The sequence below is a fragment of the Miniopterus natalensis genome, chromosome 16 (genome assembly GCF_054644295.1).
Source record: "Miniopterus natalensis isolate mMinNat1 chromosome 16, mMinNat1.hap1, whole genome shotgun sequence".
Taxonomy (NCBI): Eukaryota; Metazoa; Chordata; class Mammalia; order Chiroptera; family Miniopteridae; genus Miniopterus; species Miniopterus natalensis.
In genome coordinates this window covers 6,401,698-6,420,379 of record NC_142096.1, presented here as the reverse complement: position 1 = coordinate 6,420,379, position 18,682 = coordinate 6,401,698, and the positions used below count along the sequence as shown (strand labels likewise).

Sequence of the window (18,682 nt, the reverse complement as noted above, 5' to 3'; positions counted from 1 at the left end):
GACCACGCCGGGCCACTCGTGCCCGACGACCCTCGGGGACCGGGGCGAACGAAGCTGGGCTGGCGGCGGCGGGAAGAGGCCGGGGCAGCCGCGCACGTGGGGGTGGTTAGTGCCGAGGAACCCGGAAGCCCCGCGCACCGCTCACCGCGGCGGCGACGGGTTAACGCTCCTCCGGGTGGAGGCGGGGGCGGGGAGTGTGGGAGGAGGGGCGGTGCCACCCGACGACTCCCGGAGCCGCCCAGGAGCCGGCCCTCCCCTCCCCCACGCGCCCTACGCAGCGCGGGCCCCGCCCCCGGCCGCGGGCGCCTGCGCAGAATCCCCGCCCCTGCCCCAGCCCCACCCCTATACCCGCAGCCGCCGCCGCCGCCACCGCCTCCCTTCCTCTCTGCTCTCTCCTCCTCCTGTTTTCTCTGCCCTCCTCCCTCTCGCCCTCTCTTCTCCTCCTCCTCCTCCGGCGCCGACGCTCACGTAGGGTCCTGGCGTCAGGCGCGCTGGGGCGGGGCGAGTGCCCCGTGCGGTATAAGTAGAGGGTGCAGGAGGCGGTGCTTCCCCTTCTCCCCGGCGGTTAGTGCTGAGAGTGCGGAGTGTGTGCTCCGGGCTCGGAACACACATTTATTATTAAAAAAACCCAAAAAAATCTTAAAAAATCTCTTAAAAAACCCAAAAAAAAATTTACAAAAAGTCCGCGTCTCCCCCGCCGGAGACTTTTATTTTTTTTCTTCCTTTTTATAAAATAACCCGGTGAAGCAGCCGAGACCGACCCGCCCGCGGCCCCGCAGCTGCTCCAAGAAGGAACCAAGAGACCGAGGCCTTCTCGCTGCCCGGACCCGACACCGCCACCCTCGCTCCCCAGCCGGCAGCCAGCGGCCAGCGGCAGCGGATCGACCCCGTTCCTGCGGCTGTTGAGTAGTTTTCGATTCCGGTTGATTTTTGTCCCTCTGCGCTTGCCCCCGCTCCCCTCCCCCCGGCGCCGGCCCCCGGCCCCAGCACTCGCTCTCCTCCTCTCACGGAAAGGTCGCGGCCTGTGGCCCTGCGGGCAGCCGTGCCGAGATGAACCCCAGCGCCCCCAGCTACCCTATGGCCTCGCTCTACGTGGGGGACCTACACCCCGACGTGACCGAGGCGATGCTCTACGAGAAGTTCAGCCCGGCCGGGCCCATCCTCTCCATCCGGGTCTGCAGGGACATGATCACCCGCCGCTCCCTGGGCTACGCGTATGTGAACTTCCAGCAGCCGGCGGACGGTGAGAGCCGGGCCGGGCGGGCGGGCGGGCGGCCATGAGGCTCAGGCGGCGGCGGGCGGGCGGGTAGGCCGGCGGGCCCGGGGGCGGGGGCGGGAGGGCATGTCACACCCCTCCCTCCCCGAGGGCCGGCGGGGAGGCTCGGGCGCCGAGACCCCGGCTGCCGGTGCCGGCGGGAACACGCGCCGCCGGCCGCCGCACGCCCCTCGCACGCCTGCTCACTTCCTCCTTTGCAACCATTTTCTCGGCCTCAGCCGCTCTCAAACTTTAGGGTGATGACGCGCGGGGAGGGTTGGTGAGATGGGGTTCTTCCGCGGCGCTTCCGGGATTGCGGGGCGCCGAGCCCCCTTTTACGGCAGTAGGTAGAGGCGCTCCTACCACGCGAGCCTGGCGGGCGCCGCGGCCCGGGAGGAAGTGCGGCTCGGGGCTCGGGCACTACCACGTGTTGAACCCTGTTACCTCCCAGGCCCGAGGCCTGTGTCTGCCTCTGGCCCCATCTCCTGGGGGAGCTACAGGGTCTTAGGATAAAGTTAATGCGGCGATGTGGTGGTGGTCCTCAGGTTTCTAATTGCATTCCTAATAGCTTGTCAGTGACTGGTGGCTCTAGAAACGTGAATTAGCCACGAGCCATGCATTTGGGGTTTTTTCCCCTAGTTCAAGCACTTTTCACTCCTAACACTAACTGCAGGGTTGGAGGAGGGGATGTGAAGGATGACCCCTTTGAAGGCCATCGTTTTCTCAGGGCATTTAGATCATTTAAAACTTTAAATCAGGTTAATTTCGTAGTACTGGCAACTTGTTCAGAATGTTGTCTTTTCTGAAATAGCCCTTATGATTTTGAGGGGTTTTACTAAAAAAAGTGTATTCGCCAATTTTGGCTGTAAAGTGTTACTTGTGAACGAAGTGTGGGATGGATCATTATTACTTGTGTGGCATTGAAGTAGTTCAAGTTTCTTTATTTTTTAAAAAGTGATCCAGAATAACTGGAAGTCATGAAGAATCATGAGTACTGAGTAACAGGCTCTCATTAGCTTGAAACTTATGGGGAAGTATATTGCTAATCTTGTATTTTTATTTTGACATTCACAAAAACAAAATTTGGTAGATAAGATATGTGGCCTGATGTGTATTGCCAGGATTTTTTCTTTATATCTGAATCAATTTAATTCCAAGGCAGCTTCAGTTGATTTTATGGCTCAATTTTGCTTCTTTTCCCGCAGGCTGCTTAAATACATGTCAGGTATTCTGAAATATAAGAAATTTGTTTTTATTTTTGTAGAAAAGGCCTTAAGGGTGGAATTTAAATCTTTATTTTATTAAATTCATTTAGTAGAACTCAAGTTACTTAATTATCAGCTTTCCACTAGGTAAAGTTAATATTGGGATTTGGGGTAGGCAGACTATTGAGTGACACTGAGCCAGAAGTTGTAAAATTGCACTGCTGGTTCCTGGCCCTTTTGCTCTAAGCAGTACCTCCAAGTATCACTCCACGATAGTTCTTCCCAACTCGGGCACAGTTGATCACTGAATAGAAGATAAAGTAATATTAGGGAACATAAGTTTGGGTCAGGTAATCACAGTCTAAAGAGTTGTTAGAGAAAACTTGAGCACATCCTAGAGATCAAAAATGGTAACTTTTGAAAAGTGGCTTTTATTTTCGTTTTAAGCTTAACCACTTTAAATCCAAAGAAACAACTTTTTTAATTTTTTGGAATTTGAAAAAAGATGAACTATGGGTTACCATTGTTATAATGGTATTTTCAGTCTATATTAATAGAACAGTGCTATGCTCAAAAGAAAATAGCAGTTTTCCATCTTCCATTTATTTGTTTTCTATATGTACAAATTACTATTCTTCCAAATAGTTTTTTTCAGTGGTTTTCTTTTTTCTTTTTTTAAATTTATTGCTACATGGATGGACTTGTAGAATAGCTTCCGAAAGTGACCAGTTAGTTTCCAATTTAACAGGAAGAAGTGACTCATTCAAAAGTTGCTTAAGCAAAATCAGCTAAAAAAACTAGGGGAGCTGAGTAGGTGTGGTCAATTGATAATGAGCTGACAGCTTATCTTTCTTCACTCTCTTCTAGAAAAGGAAACTTTCATTTATAAAAAGAAGCGGCCAGAAAATTGGCTCTCTCAATAACTTTAGTTACATTGGCATGGAATTTGTGAAACTTGGTGTAGAACTTAAAATGGACTGTTTTTCTCCTCTTAAGGGACTAGTCTTTTTCACTTAAATATTTTTTATTTTTTTTTTACTTAGTCTCAACTTCTCTAGTAAGTATTTCTGAAATGGTATGGGTGCACATAATTCTTCATAGATCCTGAAATCATAGGGTAGATTTTGAAATTTTCTAGCACTATCCAGATTGATTAAATAATCAGTTATTAAGTACAAAAGTTACCTAAGATAAAATTGGTTTTATATGTCAAGAAAATGTTAATAGTGAATTGTGAATATTATAGACCTGGTATTTCAAAAATTTTGTATTATACAGCTGAGTATGCTCAACTTCACATTAGTTTTGTGTGTTGTTTTAAATATATCTTTACTGATTTCAGAGAGAGGAAGGGAGAGAGAAAGATAGAAACATAAATGATGAGAGTTATCATTGATCGGCTGCCTCCTGCATGCCCCAGACTGGGGATCAAGCCTGCAATCCAGGCATTTGCCCTGACCTGGAATCAACCAAGATCTGGATCCTAGGCCAATGCTCAACCTCTGAGCCATGCCCGGGTGGGCCCTGATTCAAATCTTGATCTGAATAGGTATAGCCTTTCCTTTTTTTGTTAAAATGTTAATAGGAAGTTGTGCCATGAATCTCTGAAATCCCCCCAATAATTCAGGGACTTTTATTTTTTAAGAAAATGAACTAATTTTTGTGTAACATTGGCAGTAATAAGCTGCCAATGAAAGGACCAATTTAGCAAGCAATGGGGAAAAAGTAAAATGCTCAAAAATTTATTAACTATGCTTAGCCTGTGGATAATCTTCAATTGCCTAGCGTTTTTTATATTGCTCATTAAGCAGGTTTTATGTGAAAATCTTAATTTTATGTTGACTAGGAGCAAAAAGGTGCTTTTAAATACAATGGCAATTAAAGGGAAAGCTTGTTTTAGAAATACATTATTAGTGATATGTCATTCATTAACAGGTGGGAAATTTGGGGTTTCTGATATGTCTTTCTATGTGTTACACGATTTAAATCTCAACTAGTGTAAGGTAAGGTCCAGCCGTCTTGAAGTTCGAAGAAATAGACTGTGGGCCCAACCACGGCTCCCACACACAGTAGTTCATAAAATTTTAAGTGGCCTGTAAAATTTTTGAAGTAACAATTCGCTATGAAAATGTCCTTCCTGCAGCGGAGCGTGCTTTGGACACCATGAATTTTGATGTTATAAAGGGCAAGCCAGTTCGCATCATGTGGTCTCAGCGTGATCCATCACTGCGCAAAAGTGGAGTCGGCAACATATTCATTAAAAATTTGGACAAATCCATTGATAATAAAGCACTGTATGATACATTTTCTGCTTTTGGTAACATCCTTTCATGTAAGGTAAGCAAAAATGTGACAGGTAAACATATTTACAGTATTTTAGTTACTTGTAGTTTATTCCTTAAAATAGCAGCCATATCTCTATTACTGGATATCTTTATTTCCCAAATACCCAAGCTAGGTGACTGACAGTTACATTGACCCTTGAACAACACACATTTGAACTGTGTGTCCACTTAAATGCAGATTTTTTTTTCTCAACATATACCTGTATTGTTTTCTGTCTCGTTGGGAATCTGTGGATGTAAAGGCCGACTGCGTTGTTCTACACCGTTTTATACAGGGGACTTGAACATCCACAGATGTTGGTATCCTTTGGGATCCTGGAACCAATCCCCCATGGAGACAGAGGGACAGCTTTTAAGTATTTAGGGAGTCAAAGTTATATGTGGGTTTGGACTGTGCTGGGGTGTCAGCTCCTCTAGGCCTCCCTCCACCTGATCAGTGTTGGTCAGATGTATTTCTGAACATTGGGAAAAGCTAAATGGATAGTAAGTAATGAAAAACTGCTCTACATTTTTCCCTAGGTGGTTTGTGATGAAAATGGTTCCAAGGGTTATGGATTTGTACATTTTGAGACACAGGAAGCAGCTGAAAGAGCTATTGAAAAAATGAATGGGATGCTTCTAAATGATCGCAAAGTGTAAGTATTGAAATTTAGTTAATCGTACTTTGGATCTCTATAATAGTTTAAATCAGTACGTTAATATTTTAAGTTAATGTATTTGTGTTTGTAAAGAGATAACAGTGAAAATAAACCTCTATCTTGGGGTAGATTTTATAATTGTCTTCACACTCAACGTAACATACAACAAATAATGGTAAATAATAAAATTCAAACCAAAATGAAAAAGGGGAAAATGGGTATACTGGGAGATAGAGCTTTTTCAAAACAAGTTCATAGTTGAACAACTAGGAATCCAGATAGAAATGTAATTTTAACTCCTGAGGTAGTTATTAGCCCATTTTATATTTGAGGAAACTGGCTAAAATAATTTGCCTGTAATTAAATGCTGGCATGACAGATGGACTAGGATACAAACCATAGTGGTCTAAATTCTGAGCCTGGTGTAACTCGGTTCTGCTGCTCTAGTTTATGGATTGAGTTTAAAGTTGTTTTTTAACCTTTTGAACTCCCCTTACCCCTGTAAAGAAAAAGCTGAATTAAACCAGAAGTCTTTATGATTAATCTTTCTAAAATAAACTTGTTCTTAAAAGTTGCATACTTTTAAAATAATAATGCTGATGGCCTGGCTGGTTTTGCTCAGTTGGTTGAACATAGTCCTGTGCACCAAAAGGTTGCTGATTGGATTCCCAGTCAGGGCACATGCCTAGGTTGTGGGCTTGATCCCTGGTAGGGGTTCACAGGAGGAAGCTGATTGATGCTTCTCTTTCACATCGATTCCCACCCCTTCTTTCTAAAATCAATAAAAATGTTTTTAAAATTAGTTATTGATGCTGATAAAACTTGCGTAAGATTATTTCCGCAACAGGTTGTAAGAATACAGATTTTATGAGCCCAAAGAAATGACAAATCTTAAATGTGTTAATCTCCAATGTCAGTGAATCTGGGTAAATTCCCCTGTGAGGTCATATTGTAAATGATCTGTGAGTTTATGTTGCTGTGTAACGATGGCATACAAATTGGGTTTGATGATAAGTCAGCTGCATCACTCTTAAGGTGTGGTTCTCATAAACTAGGGCATCAAGTGGTGTAATCAGTCTGGACATGAAGGAGTCATGTATATGGTGTTACCTGTTTGGATTCTCTGTCAATTACATGGTGAAGGAAAGATTTTGTAATATGTGAAGAATCCAAGTCTAAGAACCAGCAACTGGTTTACAAAGGGAAATTCTTAAGTACATTTAAAGGAGAAATATTCAGCATCAGTATTCGCAGATGAAAACAGTTTGCTTGTCAGCAGTGCTTCAAGGAGGGGAAAGTGCCCATCACTAGGGCGGGGGGGGGGGGGTGTCTAGATTAGGTAAAGACTTGGTTTATTGATGTTTTGAATATAAAATGAAACTTTTCCTTTTGGAAAAGTTTGTACGTATAGACTTAAGATCACTTATATACTCTTTTGAACTGTGGTTTCTGCATCTCTGTCATAAGAGCAAATAAAGTCATAAAGTTGTAGCATTACTTACCAAGGCAGAGAGTTTTTGCAAACAGTGATGGCCACAGTGGGTTGTTATGCTATCATTGAGAACATTTATAAAGATAACATGGAGAAGCACCACCATATGGGTGGGTGGGGGGTGATACAAGGAAATAAAATCATAGCTATCCTTCAGTGTTCTTAACCACAGGAAACATGAAAAGTCAGTCATGATTTGAGTGGGATTATAGAAAATGTTCTTACTTTGACATATATTAAATGTTCTTCAATGACGCATGTACTATTATATTAGGGTAAAACTAAATTCTTAAACACATTTGATAATGTAAAGAAAATTATGTGGGGCTCTTGTGTGTTAAGTACAGAATTAAGATACATTTTAAGTTAGGAGATTGCAAATGAAGTGCAAGCGCGTTTTGAAATAGCAGCTGTGAAAGTTTTTGTCCTTTTTTCTTTTTCTTTTTTTTTTTAATTCCTCACCCGAGGATGTGTTTTTGAGAGAGGAAGAGAGAAACACTGAAACATAGATTGGTTGCCTCCTGTGTGCACCTGGACCTGAGATCTAACCCGCTACCCAGGTATGTGCCCTGACGGAGAATCTCAGCCTGCAACCTTTCGGCGTACAGAGCGATGCTCCCGCCAACTGCATCACCTGGTCAGGGCACATTGGCACCCACCCATCTGCAGGTGTGATCTCTTTAAACCTGGGTTAGCTGGACAGAAGGGAGAGAAGTGTGGGTTAAGAAAAATGTTCTTTGCCCTGGCACGGTAGGTAGCTAAGTAGAGTATTGTCCCAATATGCCACGGTTGCAGGTTCGATCCCTGGTCAGGGCACATGTAAGAACCAATGAAGGCATAAATAAGTGGAACAACAAATTGATGGCTTGCTCTTTCCCCCCACCCCCCTTTCCCTCCCCTTCCCCTTTTCCCTCCCCTCCCCCCCAAAAAAAATTGAAGACGAAAAAATGTTTTTCTAGTGACTACAGTTACGAAGTTTGTTTTATGTTTTCATTTTTTCAGTTGAGGCTCTATTTCTGTTTTACAGTGTACTCTTTATTAGAGATTCTGAAATTATCAGTAACATTTACAAAATCAACCCATCAGGCTTAATTAATCTGAACTTCATAAAATGGAACCTAATTTTATAGTCCTTACATATTTTTTTAGATTTGTTGGGCGATTTAAGTCTCGTAAAGAACGAGAAGCAGAACTTGGAGCTAGAGCAAAAGAGTTCACCAATGTTTACATCAAGAATTTTGGAGAAGACATGGATGATGAGCGCCTTAAGGATCTCTTTGGCAAGTTTGGTAATGTGTCTGAATTAAATTTTTACACTCAAAAGTTTTAAGTAATTGCTCAATATTAGTTCTGGCTAATTTTACTAAAAATATATGAAAATATTTACATGGTACAGTACTTAAAATATTTATAGTTTTTTGGATTAAGCTACTGATAGTCTTATTATACTACAGAGTAGTATATAAATAGAATTCTATCCACTTTAAAGATTAATAGCATTGTATTAGCACTGTAAGGTGTGACTGTAATTGGACCAGATTTAAAAGGTTTTGCTGTGTTAAATGGTGGTGGACTTAACCACTTACAAATCCCATCTCACCAGAGGCACCATATGACACAGCCAACTTAGGTTGGAGTGCAGTGTTTAATTATGGGACAGGAAAGCTGGCCAGCTTTAGGCTCTTTGGTCATTATCAATAGCATGTTTGAACAATTTAAAAAACTGACTTTTAAAGAAGGCCAAAGATCCAGATTTTCCAGGGATATCTCCTTGGGATGGCCTCTTGATATCTCCTTGGAATCTTAAGTACTACTCCCTTGCATTTCAAATTAATTTCATTAAACTTCAAGTGTATGAAGTATAACCAGCTTTACTTTAGATAGTGTGTGTGTGAGCAGAAGATGAACTTGTATACTTTTGCATATGATTTGCTTGCTCCATACTCTTTGTTTTCCTTGTGTTGAACTTTGGTGGCTTTTTTTTAAAGCACTTGAAATGATAAAGAATTAGGAAATCTAATATGTTTCTATTGCCAAGCTAACATTCCACATTGAACGTCTCTACTTCTTTAAGCAAAAAAAAAATGGTTATTTTGCACAAAGATGAATTGTGTAAGATGAGGAAAATGTCATTATTTCTAAAATTGGGTTGGATATTGTTAACCACTTATTTCAAATGAGTAATGCTGTCAGTTGACCACCAATATGTAAGTTTGTCAATTATATTCTTTTTATGGCTTTGCATAGCAGAGATTGAAAGTACAACCTTAGTACCAAGGCACATTCAGAAATAACAATCTACCTATGCTCATACATCTTGCAAATTCTCTACAATCAAATGTGATTTTTAGCCTTTTTTGCCCCGCCTACCTGAGATAATACCCACCTCAGTTAAGTGTCTTTTTCACTTGAGGGGGTGTGGAGGGGGCATGTGAATTCAGAAACATGCCACCTCCAGGTGATTCTTGGTCTTCCCAAATGTCAGACCCTGTATTCCCTCAACTGACTGTTGAAATCAAGTGGGCTTAAGAAATTCTTATTTGTCAATTCTGATGTTAAGGAAACCAAATTGTTGGGTTAAAAAAAACAACCCCACAAATCTGTTTTGTACTATTGCTAAGAATAAAACTTCATTTTTTTACAGACTTCATTTTTTTACAGTTGTCTAAAACATACCTCCATAAATGGAAGTAGGAATGTTTCAGGGAACAGAGTATTTACTTAGCTTCTTAGTAGAAATAAAGGGTCTTTGAAGAGACTATTTAATGCCTATGCATGGCTTTGTTTTTGTGTGTTGAAATTTGAAATGTATAAACTAAATGTTGTATGGAATATCTTTGAGTCATTAAAAAAAATTTTCTTTTAGGACCTGCCTTAAGTGTGAAAGTAATGACCGATGAAAGTGGAAAATCCAAAGGTTTTGGATTCGTAAGCTTCGAAAGGCATGAAGATGCACAGAAAGTAAGACTTAAATATACTAATTAAAGGCACTGGGTTTTCTATATTTTATAGTAAAGGAATATAAAACTTGGTCGTTCTTATGTTGAATTTACATGCATACCAATGGCTGTTTTATGTGTTCATCTTTGCATGCATTGTTTTGAATTACTTGGATTTTATATATTTTGAGGGTATAAATTGGAAACCTATATTTTCCCAAAACATTAAAGTTTAGTTTTTGTGATGGGCCTATCTTTAGCTTTCATAACCTAACTTTAAAGTTAAATAAATGAACTTCCACATTTCAAGTTAATAATTAAAGTTTTTGTTATTTCTATAAGGCTGTGGATGAGATGAATGGAAAGGAGCTCAATGGAAAACAAATTTACGTTGGCCGAGCTCAGAAAAAAGTGGAACGGCAGACGGAACTTAAGCGCAAATTTGAACAGATGAAGCAGGACAGGATCACCAGATACCAGGTTCATTTTCAGTTGAACAAGCAAAATAAGACAGGGATGAGGAAACCTATTTTATGTTTATTTTATTTACTGCCAGAGTAATGGGGAGATTTGAGAGGAGGAAAGGAGAAGAAACATGGGGTAAAACAGTAGGAAGTGTGCTTAAGTACCACCAAGGTTTTCTTCCTTTTTCTACAGTTTTCTTTTTTCTTTTTTTAGGGTGTTAACCTTTATGTGAAAAATCTTGATGATGGTATTGATGATGAACGTCTCCGGAAAGAGTTTTCTCCATTTGGTACAATCACTAGTGCAAAGGTAAGCATATGATGTCTTTTTTTTTTTTTTTCAAGATTTTGGAAAAATCCATGAATGTATTTAAATTTCACATCAATTTAGTTCTTTTTTTTTTACTCTGTAAATGATTAGTCAAGTAGGTCCCCACCCCCAAAAATCAATCTTTTCCTGGAAATCAAGTTTTTGCTTCATTATTTAAAAAAAATTCATATTTGATGTGGCTGTTGTAGACCAATGGGTTATTTTTGCAGATGGAGAGTTCTGAATTCTTTCTGGAGGAAGGCTGCAGTTGATGACCGTAGTTACTGATTGATCCTCAATGATATGCACTCTTCTACACTTTGTTAAACTAGTGTTTTTACTGGTTAAAGTAGGCAGTTTATTATGGAACTATACCTGTTAACTGTTGGGCTAATCTATATTCACTTACTCATTCTGGGGAGTCAAACTTTAAGCCCCGTTATAGCAATAACGAGATCATTTTTCCTTTTACTTGAAATCAGAAATTGAGAAATACAAGAGGATTCTATTCTAAATTCTGGAATTTTGATTTAAGATCCTCTGCTCTAGGTGTTTTATGTGGTGGTTTGGGGTCCAAAAATCTCTGTATGTAGTTTGAGCGCATGTACTTTGGAGGTGGGGAGGTGGGAGTAGTGTCTAAAACTTAAGTCAGGTTCTCAAAGAGTATAGGAAAAGTTAAAACTGAGTGCTCTTGAATGACCTGTGGCTCATCTTTCTACTCAGCTTTTCCTGGCAAACCTTTGACCGAGGAAGCTTCTCTGAGAAAATGAGGAAATGTTAGGGGCACAGTAGATGAATACAAATAAAAAAGCAAGTGATGTGGTTTGCTTTGTGTTTCAGCCTGTGCTTTTGTAAAGAGTACCTGGAGTGCAGCAGAATTTACTCCTGAGTGTCTTTATCCTCAGTATGTTCCCTGAAAGTTGTTTAAACTGAACATTATGCATCAGTTTATTTTGATTGTACGATGCATGCATGTTTTACAAAGGATAGCCCTTGTTAAATCTTTTTTTTTTTTTTTTTTTAAGTCCTTTGTGGATTATAATATCACGGTTTGCAAGGAGGTGAAAAGTTTGGCAAGAATTTATTTTGGAGGAGGAGGTCACTATGTTGATTTCATAATGCTTGCTGAAAAAAAAACATAACGCAGAAGGACAAAAAGTGAAAGGTGACTCCTGTGTCCATTTTTAGTCTCCAAAAAGGATGGCATTCCCAGATAATTTTTCATACTTGTCCAAAAGATATATATATTTATATAAATAGTTTTTAGAAAACACGATTATGCCATACGTATTCTGCAATTTGCTGTTTTATTTAAATACATATTTCAGGCATTGCCCCCCCCCCCCCTTTTTTTTTTTTTGCTAAGATCTAAATATTTATGGTATGAATACAACATAAATTATCTTACTGTACCTGTATTGATAAGTATTTGGGTTGCTTTGCATGTTTGCACTGTTAAATCCACCTTTTGAAACATTTTTACCCATATGTATAGCTCTGCATACATGCCAGTGTTTCTAAAGTACTAGAATTGAAATTGCTGGTTTGTGGATATGTATATTTAAAATAGGTACAAAGTTGTCCAAAAGGGCTGAACAAATTTCTACTAGTAGAAAGCAGTATATATCTTTTCAAATGGTGACATGGTTTTCATGTGTTAACCTTTTTTGCCTTTCTTTGCATATTTTTATATTGCATTAGTTGTTTTTATTAACTTAGGGATAATTTTATGTCAGCCTTTTGTTTTATATTGCAAATATTTTCTTGGAATCTTTCACTTTGGACTTCAGTATCTTGTGTCAGCTTACATTTTCCCCTATATTTTTGCATTTTATATTTGGATTGAGAATCTATCTGGCAATTTACTTTTTAATGTAATGTGCAGAAGAGATCTAAATTCTTTTCAGTTATCCCAATGGGCCATGTACTAAATATTAGTTCATTCAAAGTCTATCCTTCCCCACTATTTTTTAGAAGTCCAATGCACTATCCATTGCGCTACAGAGCCACCCCTTCCCCACTATTTTTTAAATGCTAACTTTAACGTACTAAATTCCCATAATTGCATGGGTATGTTTCTGGACTCTTTATTAGGTATAATTGTCGTATAACATTAGTTTCAGGTCTATAACAGTGGTTCAGTATTTATATATATTGTGAAGGGATCACTATACAGTCACAGAAAATATTTTTCTTGCAATGAAAACTTTTAAGATCTCTCCCAGTAACCTTCAAGTATACAATACAGCATTGTTAACTAAAGTCCCCATACTGTACATTACATTTACATCATTTATTTTGTAGCCGGAAGTTTATACTGAACCGCCTTTACACAGTTTCCTTGTCCCCCAACCCTCTTTCACCTACCAGTCTGTTTTCTATATCCATGAGCTCGGGAAGTTTTTCTTTTTTTGATTCATGTGAGATTATTGGAGTCTATCTTACTGTTATTTCATTTACTCCTGTGTCACCAACATACTGTTTAATGTAGCTAAGTAACGTGCTTGTGTATATTTCCAGGCTAATGAGTTCTTTGCAGCCAATGGAAGCTTCCTCCTGAATATTGATAATACCCCACTATTCATGGCCTTTCTGGTCTTTAGTGTGATATTTTTTACCTTAAACTATGTGTAAGATTCAACTGCTTTCCCTCCCTCCTTTCTCTCTAAAGAGTAGTAAAGCATTTTTTCAGCTTGAATTGCTGGAAGAGTCACACTTTAATTGGGTATTTCCAGTGGTGCTGAGTCAAATTCAGTAGGCCTTGAATGTATTTAGATATTTGAATCTTAATATCTAACTGAATATCTAAAAAAGTTGCTGTTGTGCCTCTACCCCTTTACTTCCTCCTTTGCGTGGCTCGGATAATTAATGCATGTGTGTAGCTTGCCCTTAATATTTGGGGACTAAGGACGAATTGTGGGAAAAAGGGTGAAAATATTAACAGGGTTTAGTTATTTTGAGTCAGCTATATGTAATGCTCTCCTTTTTGTGCCTCCTCCTGCCACTGCATTAACCTGGTTTAATATTTTTTTCTTTCAATAGGTTATGATGGAGGGTGGTCGCAGCAAAGGGTTTGGTTTTGTATGTTTCTCCTCCCCAGAAGAAGCCACTAAAGCAGTTACAGAAATGAATGGTAGAATTGTGGCTACCAAGCCATTGTATGTAGCTTTAGCTCAGCGCAAAGAAGAGCGCCAGGCTCACCTCACTAACCAGTATATGCAGAGAATGGCAAGTGTGAGAGCTGTGCCCAACCCCGTAATCAACCCCTACCAGCCAGCACCTCCTTCAGGTTACTTCATGGCAGCTATCCCACAGGTACGGTTTTCTATTTGGTCGTTTTTTGTTTTGTGCCAAAAGTAATAATGATAAAGCATTAAGAGGAAAATATAGGAGACGTGAATGATTGAATTTTTAAAAATGCTTAGAGTGTGAGAACCTGCATTTAGTATATAGCCAGGTATATACTTAGAGTATATAGCTAGTTGCAGCATTTGCTTTTTTTCTTTCGCTCATGTATTTTCTTGCTTTCTACAGACTCAGAACCGTGCTGCATACTATCCTCCTAGCCAAATTGCTCAACTAAGACCAAGTCCTCGCTGGACTGCTCAGGGTGCCAGACCTCATCGTAAGCCTTCCATTTTTCTCTTAAGGGGATGAATTATTTGGAATAAAAATATACATGAGGCCAGTTAGCGGTTCTATTTCAGTGGTATATTAACTTGCTTTTCATAATTTATGGTTATCAGTGTTCATATTGGGGATTCTAGCATATTTTCTTACTAAAGTTGTAAAATGCCTCACCACTTTTGTCTTACTGAAACAGTGATTGCTGTGCTGGTTTGACTTTTTTTTCTCCCCTTTAGGGTAAGTTTGGAGATGGATACAACTCTTTTTTTTCTTTTCTTTTTTTCTTTTTTTACTTTATTTGTTTTAATATGTTTTTATTGATTTTTTTTTGAAGAGAAGAGAGAGAGACATCTGTGTGTGAGAAACATTGATTGGCTGCCTCTCTCATGCACCCTGACCAGGGATTGAACTGGAAACCTGGATTTGTGTCCTGACTGGGAATCAAACTGATGACCTTTTGTTGCATAGAATGATGCTCAACCACCTGAGCCACACTGGCCGGGACACAAGCCAACTCTTAATTTCATATTTGGTTGGGCAGTAGTTTTAAAAGATCTTGTTTCATGTATGAGGACCAGGGTCCTGGCATTCTCAGCCTTGCTCTGTCTGTAGAATAGTGCTGTATTGCAGGAGCATTTGGAATGAGGTTCACGTTCAGATATTCATAAGTACTTGTATGAATGAATGTTAATTTACTGATGCTCTGATAAGTCTGGGGAAACTGCAGGTGTGAGACTAAGGGTTAAATCGCGTTTACTTTTAGCCTTTTGTGGAAACCTCAGCTCTAAAAAAGCAGCATGAACACTTTCAGTGAGTTTTGCCACGTTAATGTGTGTTCATATCTTTAAACGCAGCATTCCAAAATATGCCCGGTGCTATCCGCCCAGCCGCTCCTAGACCACCATTTAGTACTATGAGACCAGCTTCTTCACAGGTTCCACGAGTCATGTCGACACAGCGTGTTGGTGAGTCTTAACCCTGCCTGTAAAAATTGATCTTCAATTTGAAGTAGCAAGGTAAATGTACAAAAATATGTTTTTGTTTTCTTTTGTAGCTAACACATCAACACAGACAATGGGTCCACGTCCTGCAGCGGCTGCTGCTGCAGCTACTCCTGCTGTCCGCACTGTTCCACAGTATAAATATGCTGCAGGAGTTCGCAATCCTCAACAACATCTTAATGCACAGCCACAAGTTACCATGCAGCAGGTAGGGACTTAGTGAATTCTTCATAAACGTGACAGAAGTCTGGTTGCAATCAAAGAAATTGAAGACAACTGTATGATGAGAGCTTATGCTGTCTTGCCCCATTAATTGATACTATGTAGAAGTGCCTTGTCTGCCTTGTACTATAGGAAACAGACAAGCATTCCACATTTCCTATTCTTAATAGCTCTTAGGTTGTATTTCTGACTCACTCAGCTTCTATTATGTTTAGATTGCAGTCTATCACTTCATTGATCTTCCAGTGATGACTGTCCCTTGTACTTGCTATTACTTCTGTACTTTAAACTTAGGAATTTTCCTATTTTACATCTAGCCTGCTGTTCATGTACAAGGTCAGGAGCCTTTGACTGCTTCCATGTTGGCATCTGCCCCTCCTCAAGAGCAAAAGCAAATGTTGGGTAAGTACTTGTGTCTTGCCTAGTCAGAGACTAGAAAATAGACACATTGACCTCCTTTGCATCTAATAACTATAGCTAGGGTAGCAAGATTGATCTGAATTGGCATGGATGATTATGATGGCACAGTTTGCCTGCCTCACTAATTTGATTAGCCCAGAAAGCTATCAATATGTTGCGTTTGATGGATAAAGTAATAGGGCATTGTACTCCTACTTGCCATACATCCCCACCACATTGTTGGAAGAGGAAATTTGAACTAAATGAGGAAAGAACTTTGACTTTGCCTGAGCACAGATTTAACACTTTAATATAGTAACATAGCTTAATCTCTTTTTTTTTTCCCAAACTGAGAATGCCAAGAATTAATTGCCTTAGGATCTTAATCTGTTTTATAACAGTTTTCCTATAAAAGATGTATTGAAATGGTGGATCATGGGTTAGAATATATTTGCTATATACAAAAGGTTCTTACGTCCCAGTTTTAATATGGTAGATGCCTTTTAAGATTTTTTTGATTGATGTGGTTTTTGAAATGTTTTGTCTCTAGGTGAACGGCTGTTTCCTCTCATTCAAGCCATGCACCCTACTCTTGCTGGTAAAATCACTGGCATGCTGTTGGAGATCGATAATTCAGAACTACTTCATATGCTTGAGTCTCCAGAGTCTCTCCGCTCTAAAGTAATTTAAATTTATCACTTATCTAACAACGTCTTAGAGTACATATATTTTAGGGCTTTTTGTAGGAACTTCATTTCATTGGACATTTTGAAGTGCTACCTACTGGGTGGGTCAGAAGTAGGTTTACAGTTAGTTGTGAGCACATGAAACAGTTCATTCTTGGGTTATTATTTAATCTTTTTTTTTATACAAACAACTGTAAACCTTTTGCCCTACCTTGTACAAACCACGCAGAGTTCTAAGAGCTTTATAAATATTCAAGTTCTGATAATATGGTACTGAAATGGGGAAACAAGCACAGAGAGGTTGAATAATTGCCCAGTGCTCACGAAACTAGACAGTGGCAGGGCTTGGCTTCAGATCAGTCTGTTTAACTCTGTGCTCTCCATGCTCTCCTAATGGCTACTACTTTGTTAGAAAAAGAGTTGGAGGATTTTTGGTGGGAGAGAGTAAGAAGTAAAAGAGGGTTCATAATTCTAAAATGGTGGTGGAGTGGAGCCCACCCAAAAAGGTACAGATACAGTTGGAATGTTTTTTGGGTTAATAGTTCTTTCTTCTTTACCTGTGATAGACATTTTTTGTATAGTCAAGTTGAGATTCTTCTAGTTAACCCTTTTCAGAGCCATTTTGTTCTTTTTTTTTTTTTTTAGGTTGATGAAGCTGTAGCTGTACTACAAGCCCACCAAGCTAAAGAGGCTGCCCAGAAAGCAGTTAACAGTGCCACTGGTGTTCCAACTGTTTAAAGTGAGCTTTCCCTCATGTTTATTGTTTTAAGCTTGTTTCCTTAATGTTTTATAACAGTTTGAGCATATTTTGAAACATAGAAAAAATTTATTTTACCATTAAATCCAAAACGTATTGCTAATTTTTCAGAGAAGTAGAACTGTAAAAGAATTATATTTTACCTGTTACCCTGGTATTGACTTGAATTTTCAAAATCAAAGCTTGATTAAATATTTGTGTAGTAAGTTTTATTAAATGGCCTGTAACAGGGATTGGCCCTTTGTGTACCTTACTCTTAGAGAGGGCTTTCCTAGCTTATACTTTTTCTTGGGTGGCAGCAATGACAGTTGTCCTTGGGCCTCTACTATTGCCCTTCAGTACTCCCAAGAAACAGGGTAATGTGCCCGTTTAGCCAGGACAGAGATTGGCAAAGCTTTTCTGTAAGGGACCAGATAGGAAATATTTTGGGCTTTGTAGGCTTGTCTTTGTTGGCAATAACTCGACTCTCACTGTGTTACAGTGTGAAAATAGCTTATAGACAGTATGTAAACAAGTGCGGTTATTTTCTAGTAGAACTTGGGAGAAAGGCTGCAGACTGAATTTAGCCCAAGACTTTAATTTGCTACTGACAAGTACTAGTATTGGTCTTCTTACCTATCTTGTTTTGTTGGTTTTGGTTTTATTGAAGTATATTTGATACAGAGCGGGCAAGTTTAAGGTGCACCATGTTAATTTGACATATTTCTGTATTGTGATATGGTTGCTATTGTAGCAATGCTTATAGCACCTCTGTGTAATGATCCTTTCTTTTTAGTGGTTGGAATAATTAAGATCTAGTCTCAGAGCAAGTTTTATGATTATAATCTTTTTTCCCCCCACATTTACAGATTGATCAGGGACCACGAAAAGAAACTCGTGCTTCACCGAAGAAAAATATCTAAACATCGAAAAACTTAAATATTACAGGAAAAAAAAAACATTGCAAAATATAAAATAAATAAAAAAAGGAAAGGAAACTTTGGACCTTATGTACCGAGCAAATGCCAGGTCTAGCAAACATAATGCTAGTCCTAGATTACTTATTGATTTAAAAACAAAAAACAAAAAACCACAAAAAAATAGTAAAATATAAAAACAAATTAATGTTTTATAGATCCTGAGAAAAAGAATTTTCAGCAAAGTACAAAAATTTAAAGCATTCCTTTCTTTAATTTTGTAATTCTTTACTGTGGAATAGCTCAGGATGTCACTTCTGTTTTAAATAACAGAATTGGTAACTGAGCAAGGAAACGTAATTTGGATTATAAAATTCTTGCTTTAATAAAAATTCCTTAAACAGTGCAAAGTGATGTTATGCTATTTTATTTCACTTGGCTTGTGT

At 39.3% G+C, this 18,682-nt stretch overlaps 1 protein-coding gene across 2 annotated transcripts; it reads left to right on the top strand.

Annotated features, from left to right (window-relative positions):
• The first annotated feature begins 576 nt into the window (after positions 1–576).
• On the top strand, positions 577–18,646 carry PABPC1 (poly(A) binding protein cytoplasmic 1). 2 transcript variants are annotated; one of them, XM_087825311.1, is made up of 15 exons: positions 577–1,243; positions 4,604–4,797; positions 5,325–5,440; positions 8,085–8,215; positions 9,802–9,896; positions 10,217–10,354; positions 10,553–10,648; positions 13,691–13,963; positions 14,183–14,273; positions 15,130–15,240; positions 15,330–15,484; positions 15,816–15,900; positions 16,448–16,578; positions 17,229–17,322; positions 18,189–18,646. In XM_087825311.1, exons 1-14 carry the CDS (start codon positions 1,051–1,053, stop codon positions 17,319–17,321), a joined length of 1,902 nt encoding a protein of 633 aa, XP_087681437.1. In that variant the 5' UTR covers positions 577–1,050; the 3' UTR covers position 17,322; positions 18,189–18,646. The 2 variants fall into 2 exon arrangements, with proteins under 2 accessions (XP_087681437.1, XP_087681436.1); XM_087825310.1 differs by having other exon boundaries at positions 578–1,243; positions 8,085–8,224.
• The last annotated feature ends 36 nt before the right edge of the window (positions 18,647–18,682 follow it).

Bases quoted from the DNA above. Each gene is read 5' to 3' on its own strand.
- PABPC1 (XM_087825310.1), top strand. From the start codon at position 1,051: ATGAACCCCAGCGCCCCCAGCTACCCTATGGCCTCGCTCTACGTGGGG. The intron at 1,244-4,603 runs GTGAGAGCCGGG...TCCTTCCTGCAG, and splicing joins CTTCCAGCAGCCGGCGGACG to CGGAGCGTGCTTTGGACACC. The intron at 13,964-14,182 runs GTACGGTTTTCT...TGCTTTCTACAG, and splicing joins TCATGGCAGCTATCCCACAG to ACTCAGAACCGTGCTGCATA.